Source organism: Rattus norvegicus, chromosome X (assembly GCF_021556685.1).
Source record: "Rattus norvegicus strain SHRSP/BbbUtx chromosome X, alternate assembly SHRSP_T2T, whole genome shotgun sequence".
NCBI lineage: Eukaryota > Metazoa > Chordata > Mammalia > Rodentia > Muridae > Rattus > Rattus norvegicus.
The window spans coordinates 116,032,178-116,053,699 of NC_141554.1; the positions used below are offsets into that span (position 1 = coordinate 116,032,178).

Here is a 21,522-nt window from a genome sequence, read left to right on the forward strand (position 1 = left end):
CTGTCAATATTGTTTTGAACGTATTTCAGGGAGAGCTGGGAGCATTCCCTTCTTTTTCCATAAGCCACTGTGGAAGAGCAAACTTTATTGATGGGTTGTTGACACTCCTCTTCCTTTGAAGGCTTAACCTATGCTTAAAAGGAGGGGAGAGTTGGGATAACTGCAAGTAAAATAATTATAGAATAGTAACAGTGCTTCTTTTTAATAAGAAAAAATATTGCCTGTCAGAAGATAGGAAGCCCTAAAGAAGCATTGGTTGTTAAGAATTCAGCATCGGAAAATGGGACTTGGCCATATGAAAGCTGCAAGTTTTCATTAAGATTATACAGAAGCAGACAGTTCAAACTGGTGAATTATGACCCAGAAGAAAGCCAAGGGAGAAATTGATTCCATAGCAAAGTAAAATCCAAGAGTCTAACCAGGCGAAGAAAAGGGAAAGTTTAAAAATGTGGTGATCAGGGAACCATTGTTGGCCCAGAGAGATTCCTGTATCCTGTGATTTTTCTTATCATTCCTCAGAGAACTTACAGGCTCCAATGGTTTGGGTATAACCCAGAGATGCATACGCCTATTCCTATAATAAGTACCATACTGTTGGCTAAGGAATTAAGTCCATCAAAATCAAAGATCATTGTAAAGAAACGAATCTCGGGTTGAGGTTGTACCTTTGCCCACTGAAATGTTTTATTTTATGGCTTTTGAAATATGAATTCACCAAGAAAATCAGTGTTTTCCTGAAATTGAAGATTACTTCTGACTTTTGTTTTTTGTTTTCATTTATGTTCTTTTTAACTTGGTCACAATATCATTTTTAAAAAACCATTTGCACTCTGATACAAAGATCCTCAGAAAATTCTTTGCTGAGTTGAGCAAAACTCCAAGTTATTTTCATCAAGGCAGTGTATACCAGGAAAAAAACCAAGAGTTTAAACCAGTGGTTCTCAACCTCTCTAACGCTGCAACCCATTAATACAGTTCTTCTCATTGTGGTGACCCCCCTTTTCCATAAAAGTATTTGAATAGATACTTCATAACTGTAATTTTGCTATTGTTATGAATTATAATGTAAATATCTAATATGCAAGATATCTGATATGCGGTCCCATAGGGATCATGACCAACAGGTTGAGACCCACTGGTTTAACCCTTATTCCAAGAACTAAGCTGACATTATGGACAAGCCTTTTGTATTTGCTTCCATTTCTTTTCCTTTTTGTTGCTTCTGTTGATGGAAAGAAGGAATCACTTCATCCTCAAATAGAAAATTTCAATAACACCGCTCATCTGGGAGATGTTGATGAATGGAGAAAGACAAGTAAAAAAGCTGTCTGCCATCTTTACCAACTTTATTGATTATAGGAGTCAAGAATGAATTCTCTTCCGAAGTCTATGAGTCAAAAATCTATTACTATTACCTTGTATAGGTTGCTCCTTGCTGTGGTCATATGTTCTTGTTCCTTTGGAAGATTTCAATTTGACTAAGCTGTTACCTTCCTAGCATGAACCACAAAGGACAAAGCCCTGAAAACCATGGAGTTCCTTGGGTTTTATTGAAAGGAAGAAGGATGGCACTTGACAGTGCTCTTGGTCCTGTTGGGAGATTTTCTCTTTAATTCTTTTCTGCACTGTGCTATCAAAGGAGATTCACTTAAAGAAAGACACAAGTTTTAGGGTTCTGTTTTTCTACTCTGTGTGCTTTGGTTTTAGGTAGCTATAAATTTCTCTGCCCTTGCTATGAATGTTGTCCTGAAGTATGCTTTCAGTGAAGTGATCTTCAGAAAACAACCAGACACTCCTAGATCATCACCTTCAGACTAAAGCTGTCCTCTAGAATGTAAAGACCACCCCACTCCCTGCCTTGCCAAACAAAAAACTTGGATCATAGTGTGAAACATGCTGTATGGTAGGACTTGGCAACCTCCCACTGATATGAATCATAAAAAGCACTGTAGTGATAAAACCTTCACAAGGATGAAATGATATGCAAATGAATGCATAATATTTACATAATACCTTAAGTCGGAAGTTGAGAGTGAGCTAATGAAATGAGCGGTGTAGAAGGTGATTATTTAATATAGTCTTTTCCAGTGATACTTATTTCTCATTTTAATTTCATTTTAACTTTTAAATCTCTTGACTAACAAATAATAATTATAAGTACACAGTACTGGAGTAGAGTGGGGTATTTCAATGCACTTGTCAGACCAGAGTAACTAGAATTTTAACTCCTTATCATTTTAGGAGTAGAGAAATGGAACAATAGCAGAAGATCGATTCCTTTGACATCACTTATTTTCTGGCCTTTATGTCTGTTTCCTCTTTCTCCCAAGTGCCTTTCCCTGTTGGCCCTTGGCTCCTGCGTTTGCCTTTCTTCTGTTTCCTCTCCTTCTCACAGCTTCTTACCTTTCCCTGACTTCCTGGATCATTCTCTTTTCCTGCCTTTAAAAAATCTACATGGTTATCCTGACTTCCACTTTCAAATGCTCTTTAGTTCCAAACCTTGAGTACTGCTAAGGTCATGCAGGGTCACGTCATGATTGCAAGTTGCCTGCTATGCATTTATTAACAAGACATTAGAATGAGCACATGGATTGACAGAGTCATCTGGTGTTTATTTTATGGCAGTGGCCAAAGCTCTCTGCTTGGGAAAAAAAGTATTCCAAAGCTAGCTTGGCACCTAATCAGTCAGTATTACCTAATTACCTTTTATTATCAACCTATAAGGGGGATAGATCCCTAAGTTCATTTTAAATGGCTTTTAAAGGGCAGCAAAACAACAGCTCCTCATAATTTGGTGACATGAGAATTTGTGTGTAAGACAATGTCGAGGTAAATTAGTTCACAATGCTCTATCACACTGTAGTGTGAAAGTTGAAATAGGTATAAAATACAGAAGTGTATATGTCTAGTGGTTTCTCTGTTGAAAACTGGGCTTTATTAACTCTCCTAGCAAACCAAGGCATGTCAGAGACTTTCAAAAAATCCATAAACACACTAGAAGCAGCAATATGTTTTGACATTTAACCTCTTAAATTGCAGGTCATGCGTAAACTACATCACAAGGTGTCAACTTGCCCATTCCCAAATTTTGCTCATAAAGGATTGAGTTAAAAAAAAATCTAAAATGAAAATGGAATCACAACAGCAGGAGGTTGCAGAAACCATTGAGAATGAAGGCCCGAATACAGAATGCATGAATTCAATTATCCTTCCTATTAAATACACTGGTTCTCTTAGTATTTGGGTAAATTCAGTTACACATAAATACTGGCAATATAACCCTACAGTACACACACACACACACACACACACACACACACACACACACACACACACACACACACTCTCATGCACCCACACACCCATGCACATGCACACTCCCCCCCCCCTTTTCCCCTTCTAGCTATGTACATGCCCTTTGTTCTCCATTTTCAAACTAGTAGAGAATGATTGACCACAGAAGGGCCCATTTCCTCTGTACAGGGAGAAACTGAAACAAGTATGCGAGGTGTTTGCTGATAGTATGTAAGAGAGGGTGTCGTGCGGCAGTTAAGAACATGGCGTCTCAACTCATACTCCCTGAATTCAAATATTGATTACTTCCAATTAAAAACTCATTAGAAGTATGACACTGGACAAGTAAACAGGGCAGTTTATTTGTCAATTAAGAGTCATAATAACTTACCTCAGGGAGTAGTTGTATGGATTGTATGAGGTAATTAAATCATTTTGAAATCAATTTTATCTAGTTCTACTAGCTTCTGATCATGTGTATACTGATGTTGACATTTGCACGAATAAGCCTTCTTACTCCTGCTATTCAATTATACTGCACATTCACAAGATTTTGTGTGGACTAGGTTGGGAACCCACTCACCATGTATAAAATATTTTCCATGGGAAAATGGTCTTTGAGTCCCAAATACTCAGCTTACAAAGAGATTTCTCAACTATACCCTATCCTCTTTGTAAAGTGTTTCATTATATGGGTGCTGAGAATTCATATGCTTGCAAGCATATTTCCATGAAAGTCTCCTGGTTGTTTTTCAATGACTTAATGTAAACTTTATAAACTGCTATAATGAACTTGAGTCACAAATGAAAGCGTTTTAATTAAATACTCCTATGGCAACACTGCCTTAATGAAAATTTATGGTTTACATATGGATTGTCTTGAGACTCCTTTGGAGAAATGTGGTAATGTCCACGGTGAAGGCTTTGATCCTTTTCAGCTGCGGAAATTGCCAATAAGGTAAACTCAATTATTTCTCCAATTAGATACACTGGCTTTCTCTTAGTGTTTGAGTAAATTCAGTTGCACATTAAGGCTAGTGAAAAGTTTAATGGTTGTAATTGTCAAGATATTTACAGTTATCATGGTGATGTGTCCAATACTAGCTAATGTTTATTCGGTGGAAAGCAGCTACCATTTTATTTTTGCTAATCATATTTCTAATATGAATACAGTCTATGTTATGGTCCTATATTGCCTCGCCTTCGGAAAAATATAACCTACTTAATTTTCTAAATTCTATTATAAGCACTTTCCGTGTTCAGTGTTCGCTAGAAAAGATAAATTTTTGAAACTGATGTTTGTCGACACAGTTTTCTCAAGTTCCTTTTATCTCCCTTTCATCTCTTGTTTGTTTGTTTGTTTGTTTGTTTGTTTCAATCAAACATGAGCTTAGCTCGATCCTGATGCCTCACCCATTTAATAGCATATTCTATGTACACTGCACAGAGAGCATTCTTGTTTCTCCCCTAGCGAGCAGTGATTACTTGGTGTGACTGATAGATGCGCTTTGACTAGTGTGTGTATGTGGGAGCGGGGAAGAGAAAGTCCCCAGGGTAAGATTCGAACAGAGGAAAGCTGACAAAGGAAGCAGGAACCAAACCATACCGTATGCCATGCCAATCCTTACTATGTCTTGTGGACCAAAGAAGTGTTGTTAGGAATGATAAATAGGAAGAATAGCACAGCTCCTCTGACTAAGTCATCTTTTATGTAAGCTTAAGATTTTCAAATCTCTACCCTTTCTCTCTACCTTCTCCTCCCCCTGCCTCAAATGTTCTTGGAGAGGAATTTGGGGCAGCACCATCTGAATCCCATATCTTTGGACAATAGGAGACCTCTAAGAGCTTTTAAGTAGATGAACGAGTGGCAAAAACCATGTGCTGAGATACAATTGTTAAAGGGGGTACGCTTCACAACAAAGGGATCCGAATAAGGAAAGTCAGCCAGAACTATATACTAAAGCTGTCTGAGAAAAGTCTTGCTCTTAAGCAAAGATAATAGTGCTATAAAGAAGTAGATGACTATGAAAGCCATATAAACGTTGCATTGGGAGAACTTAGTAGAATAACTGTAGAATGTTGGGAGGCCGATGGTGTAAAGAAGGGGAACACGGGGGCAGTCCTGTGCTTTCTTGCTTGCATTAGAAGCAGCTACACAAGGTCTGTAGTCCAGTTTCTAATAGCCAGCTCATTTTCCTTGAATTTTCAGTTACCCTTTAAAAGTATTATTAATCTTCCCCAGTCTTCTTCATTTGAGACTTGGCTTTTCTGAAAGAAAGAAAAAAACCTTTGGGTTGTCATGTTTGTATTTGTGTCTCATTAGCAAGGCAGTGGGTAGCAATTTTCTTTTTTATGAAGACAGTCCCCAGCTCACACACAGGATGTGTTCTAACAGTTCATTTCTAAGTTAATTATTTGGAACCTAGAGTGCGTTTTCCATAGAAACAGCCTTATACATGGTAATTAGGTTCCCCTGCCAGTCAACAAAGGCCAGTTTAGTCCTTAATGCAAGTGAATGGGTGTGTTTTTGCCGTGGAAATTGAGTAGGAATAATACTGTTGCAATTAAAATGAAAACAATCATTGAACAAGAAATAGTCTGAAGTTTTTGTTTTCCTTGAAGGGCAGTGTTTGATGAAAAACATGTTTAATCCTAGGAAAATTAAGTAAAAGACACGGGGGATTGGATGCAACAGTTTTTAAAATGCATTTTAAGTACTGTTTCAGGGCGGGGGTTAAAATAATGAAATCAGTATTGCATTTATCTAGAAGAATTGAAAGGTGCAAAATATATTTTAAAATTCAAGTCCCCAGTAATTGTGATGCCAGAGAGAGCTACTTTTAACAAGTTGATTTGTGTTAACTTTTTCCTTAAAACATGCAATTGTGTACTGTGTGTTCACAGAGTGATTGCTTTCAGAAAGGCAAATTGATTCCTGTGTTAGTGCTTGGATAATTCTGACACCCATTTGTCTATCGTGTCAGCTACTGCCTGTCTCCTTCCTTTCCTCAGTGGCTCCTCTTCTACTTTAATATCGTACATATACATGCAAATATATGCATATGTGTGTGAAATCTAGATTTCATTTATGTTTCTCTTTCTGGCTCTGGCTTTTTTTTTTTTACTTTCTCTGTTTCTATCTATTTTCCTAGGAATGACATTACTTTTGTCTTTTATATCTCCTTCCATCAACCTAACAATAGTAGTTAAGGTATATCCACATGAGGAACTTCTATTACAACAATAACAATTATTATTATTAATGAAGGATAATCAGATCAATAACCAAGTAGGTTAGGAGTCAGCAGTTAAGCTATCTGTTAATACAACCTATTCTCAGTCCTACATTCCAATAGATACCATGTCCACGGAATTCTCTCAAATGGACTGTTTTACGATCTAAAATATAAATAAGAGGGTTGGGGATTTAGCTCAGTGGTAGAGCGCTTACCTAGCAAGCACAAGGCCCTGGGTTCGGTCCCCAGCTCCAAAAAAAAAAGAAAAGAAAAAAATATATATAAATAGGAAGAAAATTGACTTGTATGTATAATTTTACCATGTATATGTTGACTAAAGTTGAATATTTTTCTTTATAGGCCTTATATCTGATAGCCACTAATGGAACCCCAGAGCTCCAGAATCCCGAGAGACTGTCAGCTGTATTCCGTGACTTCTTAAATCGCTGTCTTGAGATGGATGTGGATAGACGAGGGTCTGCCAAGGAGCTTTTGCAGGTGAAAACAAAATGAGGCAATTTACAACGGGAGAGTTATGCTGCTTTTCCATGTTAATGTGTAACATGAAGAGATCTCTGTTGAAAGACGTGTAGTTGGAGTTGGGCTCTTGCCATTCAATTTTAGACCCTGGGCACGTTAAGTATAGACATTCACCTATTGCATCCTCGATTGATCATGTTGCCTTGATTTTTAAAGAAAAATTTGTATTTGAATCTATAATTCTCTTTTGTTCTTTCTGAACTCTGATTCTACAAAGAAAGACTAACCCAGTTGTGACTCTCTGTTATTGTTGGGGGTTTTGGTTCTACACTTTACTTGTACCTCTGGATGTTATATGCTCTTGGCCAGAGGTGATTTTCTACATAACTTCCACGCCTTTCCACGCTTGTCACCACATCTAGATCCTTCTCACATCCCTTTTCCAAAGATGCCAAAGAGGCAGTATCATTAATGTAACCACACAGATAAATACAGAATAGAATCAATTATGTAATTCTAATAGTGGGAGAAATGAACTTCACAGTTCTGACTCCAAAGTCCCTGTAACTTACCACACCAAAGAACTCTGTTGTGGCAATATTAGCATACCTTTCAAAATGTTGAATTATAATGGCGAGCAAACATTCTAGAGGAAATATCTGGAAGACAACTGGCAAGTAGGACAGAAGAGCGGCAGAGGTTAGGGGGCATCTGGTCTCATAAGCACAAGCACACGCACACACACACACTCACACACACACACACACTCACACTCACACACACACACACACACACACACACACACACACACACTCACACTTTGAGCTTGTGAATCATCCCCATAAAGCAGATGATAGGTTGAAAACTTTGACAGAAATGAGAGCTCTGTTAGAAATTAATTAGCAAAACAAGATAACGAGCGGTACTTTTGCAGTAAACAAGAGGTCAGAAAAGAACTAAAGATAAAAAGAGGAGGAAAAGCCCTGTAGTAATAGAATGTCACAGATCTGCAGAGAAGCAACCATTTTAAAGACATAAAGGAGATTTGCGTGCATCAACTCTTGCAGATGAGCCAATAGCAGTGGTGGAGACACAGCTATTGGGTTTGGCAGCCAGGGAGCCAATGGTTTCAGAGGAAAATTGATTTTAATGTTCAGTTGAAGATACTCTTTCAAGCCTGAGAGAGCTCCAGCCCCATTCTTCAGTTTAAGAAATGTAGAGTGTCTGGCCATTACCGAGTAAACCATTCCAAGTTCTATACTGAAGAGTTTCTAGCTGTGCCAAGTAAATTTCCATAGGATCTCATGATATTGAAAGACCAAAAAGAAAAGGAAAGTCTGAAGGACAAAAGCTGGCAGGGATTTCTTTTTTAAATCAAGCAGTGAGTTGTTTCAACGAGTACTCGAAACACAAAGGAGCAAGCATATTTGAAAATGTAACCTGTGGGTCATGACCTTTTGGGGATCACATATCAGATAGCCTGCATATCAGATATTTATAGATTTACAGATATTTACAATTCATAAGAGTAGCAAAATTACAGTTACGGAGTAGCAACAAACTAATTTTATGGTTGGGGTCAGCACAGCATGAGGAACTGTATTAAAGGGTCACAGCATTAGGAAGGTTGACAAGCACTGTACTAATGGGAAAGCAGAATTCTAGTAATTCTTTGTTTTTTCCTTCCTTTTTACAGCATCCATTTTTAAAATTAGCCAAGCCCCTGTCCAGCCTCACTCCTCTGATTCTTGCTGCAAAGGAAGCCATTAAGAACAGTAGCCGTTAGAAGTGCAAGCCTTACCCCTCACCGTCTCCCGGATGAGTAAGACTGAACTAAAACTCTGCTGCAGGATCCACAGAAGAAAAGACAGTCAAATGGAGTGGGGGTTCTTTAACTTTCAAGTGAATAGAAACTTCTTATAAACCTTTTTCCTACTCCCTCAGATTATGTAATTTATTTGTAAGCCTGAACCGCAGCCCACACAGGGCAGCAATGTCGAAGTAGCCATTAAGTGGCCACTTCCACCGTGAAGCGAGAGAGCCAGTAGTGAATCCCCTCATTCGTGCATTTACTTTGAAGAAAAAGAGATTTCTCAAAGATGCACACTCCCTCTTCATAGTGCTGTGTGTTTTTAAGTTAGAGAGTAGTCCCCCTTCCATTCAAACCTCTTTCAAAATCCCTTACCCAACGTGATGTTTTTTCACTTGCATTGTCATTAGATGTCCAGAAAAAAAGATGTCAAAATGTTTTTTTTAAAAAAAAGAAAGCAAAAAAGCAAAGAAAAAAAAACAAAACAAAAAACAAACAAAAACGAAAAAAAAAAATAGAACAAGTGCCGTGTGAAGCCGTGGACGTCCATGCCCTAATCGAGTCGCAAGTTTTTATTCTTCTGTAGTGGTGGCTTGGTTTGTGTACCTATTTTTCTGCATTTGTATTGGAGAAGGTTTCCTTTAAGACATTTTTCCGAAAACAGGAGGAATAGGAGTCAAAACAAAGCTCTAATTGTGAGATCCTGTCACATTTCGCATGGATGCTAATGGAGTAGTTGAATTGTCATGTGAAGCAGCTCGTTGGCCTCTGTGATAACAGAGAAAGGACACACTGAAAATGTGGCAGCGCTGCTGGGTGAGTCCAGGTCCTAAACCTAGGATATCCTGATGGGAGAAACCTTACTTACACAAAGATGGGACTTTCTCTGAGAGCCAAAAGGAAAATGCAGAACTCCTCATTGGGCAGTAAATAAGCGAAGATGGTGAATTTAGTCCTCTCTTGTGCTCCTGTAACATAGGCATTGTACAATAGGCACATTCTGAGGAAATAGATCCATTAGCCGATGTTCTTCATGATGAAAATATTCATTTTGGCAATTTGTAACGCATAAGAATTTTTTAAAGATTTTAAAGATCTAGAGATCAGAGATGTAGTAAAGTATTCAACTCTTTAAGGAATGGAAAGTCAATGAAAGTTACATCCCAGTCAACACTTGGCTCTAAATACTTGAAACTGATTTTTCTACATATCTCCAATCTCTTTTTTTTTTTTTTTGGTATTTGACTATGGTATGTTCTTATTTAGTTACTTGGGCTTTTGCCCTTTAAAAGCATGTTCATAAAAATGTTGGAAATTCACTGAAAAAATAATTTTTATCTGTACTCATATTTCCCAACGGAATTCTTTTTGTGGCTTGAAAAATAATTCCAAAATTTGACTATTATTTCACTATTTGTATTTATTAAAAATTTATTAGCTAATCTTCTGAGTGTAAAAAAAAAACATCTGGAAGGTGTCTGCATAGAAAAGGATATGTCTCTTTTGAGTGTGTAGTCGGTTGTATGAATTCTAGAAAGTTGTTTCTCTAAGCCTTTGAAAAGCCAACAATCTATGTTATACGCATTTCTTAATTTTTTTAGAATTAGAGAAACTGAATAGACTTTCCCTACATTCAGCGAGAGGGGAACAAGATGAGTGGCATCTGCCTCTCTTCTCTGTGAGGGCCATCTGTCCATTTAAGCATCCATCCATTCCTTCAAATGAAAGCACTTTCTCTAGAGTTTCTGCTGATCATATAGTACAATGTTTATGTTGAGAGATGGTACCACTGGTGGATTTCCTATTTTCCTACATTATAAAATTAAGGAGGGGCTTACCCTTCCCTGAAAATATCCACCGTGGAATAAAAAACAAATGTGAAGAGAAAAATCAAATGATTATATTAATTTCAAGCTTATTTTGCAAAGAGATATTTGGGCCTGACATTTTAAATGTCACACCTCTCTAGTGAGAGAGAAAGAACATTAAGTTTTTTATTCTATTTTATTTTAAATGAAGGATTTTTCCCACTTGTAGTGCCAGGGAATTCCACAAATTCCTGGGATGTAAACAGAATTCAATCGATTGATGACTGTGCTCTGCTAATAGAGAGAACCCACACCCTGGCTGGGAAGTCCAAGACATCAATTAACATCCTCTGCATGTTGTAAAGGCCTTTGTTGTTGTTGCTGCTGTTGCTGTTGCTGTTGTTGTTGTTGTTGTTGTTGCTGTTGTTGTTGTTGCTATTGTTGTTATCCTTATTTAGAAGACCCTGGAGCTGTGGTCCTTCAGGTCTCTGTTGGCAGAGAAATGGCTGCTCCTGATGCTCTCCACTCAGCCTATTAACAGTGAAGGGCCAGGTACTTATTTCCCATCATTCTGTACCGAGGTTTAATAGTCTGTTCTAGTAGGCAGTACTCGTACAAAATTATACCTGTGTACATGTTCCAATGAGAACAGCTTCTACAGTCTTTTACTTGTGTTGAAAAGTTACATATATTTCTAATAAGTATTAGAGAGAAACTTTTTCTCATGCCAAAATGATGCTGAAGGGTCCATACTTGCTATACTCGAACAAAGTAGCCTCCAGATGGTTGATAGTTTATTCCCTTTCCTTGATTTGTTTTGAGCTCATCTTAATACAGATGAGGCTGTCCAGACCTTTAACATTGCTAGTGTGCCCTGAGACATTTGTGGGCACATTTTTGAATGTTGATTCAAAAATGTCCTGAGGTAGGAATAGGGCAGTGGGAAAGTCAGGGAAAGGTGAGAAGCACAGTAAAGATTATTTATTTAAGAAAGAATAAAACATTGATATTGTAGCAAGGATCCAGTTTGTTGTCATAATCCCATGTGGATTTGGGGATGACGCGATCCCCCTAAATCAATCAACATGTTGGGTAATGACTTTGTTCTTGCTGATCTTGTCTGTGTGTCATTGTAAATATTTGTGCGTCCATGCTCCATTTTGGCTACTGGATGGCCAAGTCACATAAAAAGATTTAACTCGAGTATTTATTCTTTAATTGTGTTCTTCAGATTCCTTTCAGGCGTATGACTTGCACCTCCAATGCTTTAGTTGAACCACCTAGTCCTCACATCTATCAATTCCCTGTGAAGCACATTCCATTGCTAAAAGAAAAAAAAAGAAATAGAAATTGCTTTCTGTTTTCTGTATAACTGTTTTGATAGTTTAAGATGTTTGTCTATAATGGATATTTCTCACCTCAAAGATCGTGTAAATAATTATATCCATTTCCTCAATGGGTCGTTTATTTCTAATGAGGCTGCCAGTTCTCAGAGAGAGAGTCTACGGAGTCGCTTTTTAAAAATACAAACAGGGATTACATCTATGTAAAAAGAAGTGTGCATATGCATAAAGACTGGGAACACAGATAATTGAAATCAGTTGTGTTAGGGTGGTGGGGTTCCGTGAATTTTTTTCTTTCAGAAATTTTCTTTCTTTGATATTGATATATTAATAATTGAAATAAATAACAGAAGGGGAACTATAGAAACATAGAAGAGATACCAGAAGCAGACACCTTCTGGCCAGAGCCCAGAGCATGCAGGGCACAGATATTTCCTAGTTACAATTATTCTGTAGGCTTTATACTTGCCTGGGTACTGAGGTTGGCACACGCTCAGGTATGGCACATGCTTTCTTATGAGACTATTATCTAAGTCACGCTAAGGAGACATCACTGCTAGAACTCCAAATGCATTCTTCTGCTATAAAACAGGTTGCCTTCAGCTTAAGTATGGCATCCAGGAGTCTATTTTGTTTGCCTTAGATTGGAGGGCTGACAACTTAATTAGCCCTGTTGATAATACTTGTTTTAGATGCTACCTTTCTAGCTTGTTTTAAGAGATTTTCAAGGTCAATTTTGGAAGGATAGAAGGGTAAAAGAGCTAGCTCCTACCAGTTCCTGGCATAACCAGACCAATCATTCTGACAGGAGTCTTCTTTAAATAACCATAGACAAATCCCATTGGTTGCGATGGAAATTACCATGTACTATTAAGCGTAACTGCAAAATTATTAAGAGAAATATTTAGGATTGTCTGTTAACATTCAGTTCCAGTCCTATTAGTTTTGGCTTGGGATGGTCTTTGGGCTCTTGTGCTGCGTGACTGTAGCATGTAGGCAGTGATCGTGGTTTTTTAAAAGAAAGGGAGACCAGCCATCAAAGAAGAATTTTCTTCTAACTCACCAAAGAAATTTTAGGTGAGGACGTCATTAATGTATGTTCCACAGTGTCACCAAAAGCAGAGTGTATCCCCAGAAAACTCACAGGCATTCGCTTAGCTCTTCATAATACATATGGAAGTCTTCACCCTGCCATCCTGGTTGAATCTTTTCCTGGTTGAATCTGAGCCTTTTGAAGTTAATATTCAAACAAATGAATGGCGTGTTATATAAACGTCTCCCAGTCTTCGAAGAAGGAGCCTGAAATTCAGCATTTGTAAACTGACAGTCTAATGGGCCTGGGATTTGGAGTAACCTTAACACACAATACTGGACATATACTTGCATGTGGATTGGAAAGGAAATAAATAGGGCCTTGGGAATAAGGGAAGTGTTTCTCCTATGAAAGAATTTTTCATCAAAGACTTATTTCTGCTATAATTTTGGGTTGTTTGGATTTTGGTTTTCTCTCTTCTTTTCTGCTTCACACTCCTTCAGTGATCGACTACATCTAACCAACTTCTCATGCTTGGGAATGTCTGTTTATCATCCAACAGTATCTCGCCGAATCTGCAAATATGGGACTTGAGATATCACCATGTGCACACCTCTGACTATACAAACACTACCGACTTGTAGCATTGACTGCCACGTAAACCTATTGAACTTGCAAGGTGAACTTAAAAAAAAAATCTAATTAGTGACACCAGACTCTCCCCAGAAGCTGCCATCAGATGAATGCTGTCCTGTTATTACCGACAGTAAGGCAAGCACCGTGGTCACCTGACTCAGTACCTAGGCAAAACCTGACAGTAATGCTAAAGAATAAGTCAGATGTAGTAAAACACATACCCAGGGAGGAGATCTCGATGTTAACATGGGTATTTTACCTAACTTGCTATGTGACCGCGAGCAAATCACTTAGCCCTTCTCTTTTATTCATCTATAAAGTCAGGGCATTGAATCAAGTGCTCTTCAAGGTCTTTCCAAAAGCTCTGACATTGTATGAGGTAACAGTTTGCCTTGCAAATTCAATCAGCCAACGTGGTGGCAAATATCACAAGCTTAAGCCTGGATCTCTTAGGTTGCAGCTCCACAGAACCATGTACAATGGAAAAACTCAAGTAAATGAAGTTAACAGCAGCAGGGAATGTTGATCAAACTCATGGAAACCTTCCAACTTCCTCCCAACTGTTTTGTTTTTATTTTAATGTCTTTTTTCCACTGAATGTTCCCAGTTTTCATTTTCTATACGCTGTACATGAAGTCTGGTTTCCATAAAGCTGTGGCTAGCATTTGCTACTAGAACAGAAATTCACTGTCACATTTCATAGAATAAAACTGTACTTGGGCCTCTCTATTCCTATGAAGCAGTTCTGGGGCTTAGAGCATTAAAGTATAAAGTGGCACAGGATGGCCGAACCCAAGCATTTTAATGGCTAAGATCACAGAGTGGACCTATGTATTGACAAGTTACAAAAAAGAGCAACAGAAAGGCAATTGCATGCTTTTAGCTGACACATTAACTGTTGGGATCAAAGAAAACATTTCTCATGGAAATTCCCACAGCAATTGGCTATGAGTATGCCACTGAAAAAGAAGAGAAACTAGTTAGTTTGGTGGATGGTCCCTTACTGCCTGCCTACAGCAGAGTGCCAACCAACCTGGAGTGTGAAATTCAAGTTCAATGTGTGTGCTTGTGTGTGGTGTGCTTTTTGGACCCGCATATACTATATTCATTAGTGATGATAAGATCTTTCACCATTAATGGGTTGAGTTTGAAAATCTCAGTACATCTGACAATAGCTGTCAGATCACACGGATACTGATATCTGCTGGGATTGAACTCATAACATCCAGATAAAATAGATTGAGGAGGATCTTCATTTTCACCGTTTATCCAAGTTGTATCTCATTTGGCTGTGCATTACTTTTGTCAAAATGTGTTGTTATTTGTTAACCCATGTGTAGTGAAATTCTTCTGTAATTTTGGATTAATGGTATTTATGGTCTTATGTTTGTTTGATTATTAAGTAAGTTATTTCTTTTGTAGACTTGCTGATGGTATGACACCATCCCTCTGCCCTCAGCAGCTGATCTTTTTGAGGATTTTTATTTCTAATATTGTTATTTTAAATTGTGGTTGAAGCAATAGAAATTTGAAATATGGATTGTGCATGACTGTGTCTTGAGTGTAAAAATATTGCAGTTTGAAACTTGGACCTAAAGTATTGCAAATAAAATGACAAACATCAGTGTTCTCTTGTCTCTCTCTTCTGTCACTCTCCCACCTGATCCTGATCTCAACAGTTATTTTGCCTATTTCACATTTTGGCTGGTATTACTCTCTTAAAGCTATAAAGGTGATAAAATGGCCAGTATTCTACCAATACAAGATTTGCCTCAAAGAATCTTCTGTAACTCAGATTCTCTACCTGACCTTTACATAATAGACTAACTCAAAAAAGTAAGTGTGTATATTCAATACAGAGAAAAACTTGGTAGATTTCAAAGGAAGGTGAAGGAAAATCACCATAAGAATTTACAGGTAACCAGGAGGTCGATTTTGATCATCTTTCTGCATGGAAATTTCTGAACATGCAATGCCATGTTCACGATGCTCTGATTTGCCTTACATGTATTTTTTTTAAAGATTTTCATCCAGGTATATGTGTGTTTGCATTGTGTACAGATGTGTGTGGGTGCCCATGAGTGCCATTATGTGCATGACACCTACCGGAACCAGACTTACAGACAGTTGTGAGCCTCCTGGTGTGGATGCTGGGAACTGAATTCTAGTCCTCTACATGAGCAGAAAGCACCCGTAATTGCTCGGCCACCTCTCTGGTTCCTCCTCATATCTTATATCAAAGTCTTCAGAGGATCAAAGAAATTCCAAAACAGCCTCACTGAGAGTCTTTATTCATTTACTTACACATTTCTTTGCATTTACTGCTCCTGATGGGGTGTGTGTACAAAGCATTATATCTTTGTGTAAGTGGGTACAATGCCATCCGTCTTCCCCACAAATGCTAACTGATGACCTTTGAGAAGACTCATAAGGTAAAGGCACCTGTCTCCAAGCTGTTAGTTTAATTGCAGGAATCCATGTGGTGGAAGGAGTCAATCAACTGCCTAAGATTGTTTTTCCTGACTTCTACTCCCATGCTATTTGACATCCGTGCCCTAACACACCCACACAAATGCACACAGATAGGTAAATGTAATTTTAAAATGCTACTTGCTTGATTTTTTTTATGCACTTACATACAGGCCTCATCATTATTTTTGTTTTGATGTAGAATGTAGGAGGCATTTACGGTAAATATGAGTAAATAAGAATTTTATCCAAGCTCTTTCCACTCCTTGTTATGAATCATTGTGCTGCTTCTTTCACTATTAGCTTCTTATCCCTGTAAACTTCCTTTAAAGAGATTGTCTCTGCTTAGTTTTCTATGCCCATTTAATGGAATAGAAAGGATATTAAATAGCACTTTTGTTATTTGTAAGTTTCATAGATTTATACAATGTAGTTTGATCATATCTATCCCCCATTACCTTCCCCTAGCTCCCACTAGTGTGCCTTACTTTATCTTCCTCCCAAGTTCATCTTTTTTCTAGTGATTTTTTCTTAACCCCACATCCAATTTAGTGCTGACCACATGCTCATGGGTATAAAACTATCCACTGAGGAATGAGCCAAGAAGAGTGACTCTCCGTCCCTGAGCAGCCACCAGCTACCAATAGCTCTTCCAATATGGGTGTGGCCTTGAGAAGCCATCCCAATCCACAGTGGTATTTGGACTGCCTTGGTTTTATTCAGGTTTTATGCAGGTCACCACATCTTGCCATGTCATCCAGAAGTTAGCATTTACTCTACTCCCTATTTGCCAGCTTCCAATATTCATTCTGCCTCTACTTCTGAGAACTTAAATGGGCTTTGAGTGGAGAGAAGTTGATATAAATTATCTATGCACAACTGAGAACTCATAGTTACTTATGCTCAGCACTTTGACTAGTTATTAGTCTCTACATTTACCTCTATTCACTGCAAAAGAGAAGCTTCTCTAGCCATGGTTTAGAGGATCACACATCTATAGCTATAAACATAAATGTTTAGAATTGCAGTCTGACGGCATTGCCATTTAACAAAAACAGTAAGAGTAAGTTTCCTCTAGAAGCTATGATCTCCTTAGTCATGATCTTAAGGCCACATTTACAGTGCATGACTTGTAATCCCTCCAGTGGAGAAACTATAACCACTCAACCAGTTTGTCATCCCTATAACCTTCATTATAACTCCTGAATCAGAGGAGCCACTGCCAGCATGTCACTATTGTAGCATTTTGTGTCCAGCACTGAGTAAATCCATTGATGCCTTTTTCTCAGTGCTTGTATACAGGAAGCAGACTTTCTGACACTGTAAATTAGCCAACTTGTAGAGCATTTGTTTTTGTTAAGTTTAAGGTTGATTTCTCTATTTTTTGCATCTAAAGTGTTTGCCTCAGCAATAGGGTCTTATCTGTTTGTGGCAGAAAACTAAGAACAATAATATCCAGTGCTCTTTTTTTTGAGGAGGAGGGGGGGTATGCTGGGGTTATCCTGACTGACAACTCACAAAGAGGTAGCCTGTACTCGGCACTGACATTTTCATTTAATAGTCCATATTTTTTGGGACCAGTATTGCCTTACAATACAGGGTACTTCTAGCCACCCTGTCACATATTATCTAATATGCACTGTGTGCGTGCGTGAGTGTGTGTGTGTGTGTGTGTGTGTGTGTGTGTGTGTGTGTGTGTGTGTGTATGCACTTGCAAACTAGTGGATTTCCATAAGGCTTTGTCTATTTTTGATTTTGGGTAACACCCCCTACATTCCCCTCTCCCCAAGCCCCCAGCACCACTTAAACATTTATCCCTGAATATAAAGTCTCTCTTCTTTTATGCCACTTGTGTTCTGCTATTCCTTCTAGTTGAAGTTTTCTTGGATTGGAATGCAGATAAACCCCTTTAAGATTCCATCTCACTAAATAAAGTATGGCCTAAGTCAGGACTCTGACAACAAATGCTGGGCAAAGTAGAACCCTTTCTAACTGTTGGTAAGAATGTAAACGAGTGAGGCCACCACAGAAATCAGCTGAGAAACAGGAAAAGTATGAACAGAAGTACTACATGACCCATATATATCACTCCTAAGTATGCGCTAAAGGGATTTTCTATCATACTAGAGAAATGCCTGCACATCAATGGTTCATTGACAATAGCTAGGAAACAGAATCAATGAAGATGATGACCGAGAGGTGATAAATGGATGAAGTATATGTGGAGCATATTCACAATGGAATATGACTGAACCACAAAGAAATCAGATGATTACTTACACATATGGAAATAGAACTTAAAAAGTATATAGCTAGTGAAGTTACCCTGGCTCAGAAAGACAAGTGTCACCTTATTCTCTTTCATATTCTCTTTCAGAGCTAGGATTCAGATCCTAGCTCTGAATCCTTTGTAAGTTCAGCCTGGGAAAACCAGGACCGAGAAACTGGCCACTTTCAGAACATAATAAAATGTAGGTATAGACGTTGAGAGGGAGGGATATTATGGACATTAAGTATTCTGATAGGAAGATGAATGGAAAAATGAGGTGTTAGCAGGAGGCCTAGCCAAAATCAAAGCAGCATGAAAAATATATAGAAATTATTTTATGAGCTAAAAATTGCCCATTTTATCAAAGTCACAGCTACTTGGAAGAATAAAGCATGAACAATGATAAATCAGTTTGTGGGCAGCTTAGCACTGCTAGTTTGTATACTGGAACTTGAGTCTTGTTCATGTTTTTCACATCTTACTGGAGTAGAGCAGTTCTAAGACCTGAAGTGGTAACTACAGTCTGTGTTTGCACTGTGTATTCTTGGAGCATGAGCTGTGAGGTGCCTGGCTGACATCTATTTGCTTGCCACATACATATGTTAAATACCCACACGGCTGCTAATCCTGAGCCAGCTTCTCTGTGCAATTACATCTCTTTTTAATATTTATTTATTTAATGTATATTATAGATAGCTGTGAGCCACCATGTGGTTGCTGGGATTTGAACTCAGGACCTCTGGAAGGGCACTCAATGCTCCTAACCACTGAGAGATCTCTCCAGCCCACAATCACATCTTGATCCTCAAGTGTGAGGCAGAGAAAGCTAACCAGGTTATTGTAGGGGCCTTGAAAACATGAGAGCCTGTTTCCAGCGAGGCACATCCTCTAAAACCAAAAACCAAAAAACCAAAAAAAAAAAAAAAAAAAAACCAAAACCAAAACCAAAAACCAAAAACCAAAAAACCCACACCTCCTAATGTTTCCCAAACAGTTCTACCAACTGCAAACATTCGACTATAGGGGTCATTCTCATTCAAACTATCATAGGAGGTGTCTGTCGTGTGTGTGTGTGTGTGTGTGTGTGTGTGTGTGTGTGTGTGTGTGTGTGTGTGTTGGGTGAGGGGTCCCTGTGGAAACCAGAAAAGAGCATCACTTTCAGTGGAACTGTAGTTACAGACAGTTGTGAGCCTCCTGACTCAGTGCTATCATGTTCTTTGGAAAAGCAGGAAGTGCTCTTTTTTTTTATTGTCAATTGAATTTTTTTCTACAAAATATCTTTTGATCATGGTTTCTCCTCTCCCAATTCCTCCCAGATCCTTGCCACCTCTTTCCCCACCCAACTCCAAAGCTTGCTGTCTCTCTCTGTAAAACAAACAAGCAAACGAAGAAAAATGCAAACAATAATTTAAAAAGAAAAAAACACAACACACACACACACACAGCTATTTCCAGTCCTGAAACTTTAATTACTTTTGAATTAATTTAGTATTATTTGTATGTATGTGAGTGTTTTGCCTGCAGGTATACATGTGCACCACATGCATGCAATTCCAGCAGAATCTAGAAGATGACGGTAGGTCCTATAAAACAGGAAAGTTACAGGAGGAGAGTGTCAGCTATCTGATGTGGTTCTACAATTAAAACAAGGGTCCCCTTGAAGAGTAGGAAGCACTCTTACTGACTGAGCCGTCTCTCCGGCACCCATTTGAGCTTGTAATGTATTTAGATATACATGCCTGAACTTCAAAATAGCACCGAGGGAGTGTGAAATGACTATGAGGCGTCACGTTATAAACATTCATTTTCAGCAATATTTAGTTGAACCCAGAAAATTGCATATACTCAGATCGTCAGCACAGCAATCAAGATGCTAACTGTGTAATGTGACTATTGTGAATAGTGCTGCACACAAAAAGCACAGGGAGGAGTTCTGTAGCAAGCTGCCTTGAATTTGTTTACTCAGGCTGTCTATCCTCCTTTCTTCCCTTCCTTACCTCCCAGCAAATGAAGAATGTGCTAATCTGCCATCTTAGTAGCTTGCTTTCCCTAGATTTTGCATGGATGAAATCAAGCACTCCAGCTTTTTTCACTCAGCACAATTATTCTACCCTGCATAAATTCATTCCAATATGTCTTTAAGACATTTATGCAAATCTCCTTAAACATTAAAAATATATATGAAATGTCAATTGGGAATTAAGATTTCAAGAACACATATTTAGCACGCCTTTTGCTCCATTCTTGATGCCGAGTTGATGATACACCACCGATAACATGAAATATCATTTTATGATGTGCAGCCTATTTTCATTAAAATGGGCCCAGGTTTGATAGTCAAAGGGTTATTTTCTGTAACCTGTTCCTTACTAGCTGAGTAACTGTGGGCAAGTTCTTTCATATCTCTTTTCTTTACCTTTTTATCTTAAATAAGGAAGAATGATGGTGCTTTGTATGGACAATAAAATAAAATTTCATGCATGAAGAGTTGAACATAGGACAAAATGCACAATAGATACTCAAAAGGTTTGGTGTCTCTCTCTTGTAATTTGAGAAAAACTTTCATACTTAAGAGTGTTGTGTCTTTGACCTTAATTATAATACCATAGTGCCATCTGGTGACCATATAGAATGATTACATTATCATCATTCCTAATAAAACTAAACACTAAACCTATAGTGTGTTCTAGGATTACATCATAATGAACAACAATGAGGACTGTCTTTCAGAGTTGTTTTGCTGAGTAAGACCTCTTCCCTGGAGAGACATATGCTTAAATCAAGGTCACAGTTCAAGGAAAATGTGGAGAACTTCTCTCCTAGCCTGTCCTGGGATGAGCAGATTGCAGATTAAGTGTGCAAGCAAATATGTCGAAGACTGCACATCTGTTTAACTTAGAAAAAGACTTAGGAAGAAGAGTATTGTTTTCCTCATTAGGAGATCTTCCTTTGGACAGCTTTAGTCTTGAGGATAGCTCCAGGAAGGGTTCAGTAGCATGTATCCCCAATCATGACCCTAAAAATAGAAAGCCCTTCACAATTCTACCAATCCTCCACCATCTACTGAAACAACTGTACCATCAGAATGCAGCTGATCTCAGGCTCTTACAGTCTCAATCTCACTGAACTCTAGCTTTTAATTAA

General features: G+C 38.3%; 1 protein-coding gene across 12 annotated transcripts in view; it reads left to right on the top strand.

Annotated features, from left to right (window-relative positions):
- Pak3 (p21 (RAC1) activated kinase 3) overlaps positions 1 to 15,264 on the top strand; it is a 259,475-nt gene extending 244,211 nt beyond the window's left edge. For 10 of the 12 annotated variants that reach the window (XM_087599253.1, NM_001431558.1, XM_087599252.1 and 7 more), the window contains 2 exon segments: positions 6,891 to 7,028; positions 8,707 to 15,264. In XM_087599253.1, coding sequence (XP_087455379.1) covers positions 6,891 to 7,028; positions 8,707 to 8,796 — 228 coding nt within the window. In that variant the 3' untranslated portion in view covers positions 8,797 to 15,264. 12 annotated transcript variants of the gene reach the window in all.
- Positions 15,265 to 21,522: the final 6,258 nt, after the last annotated feature.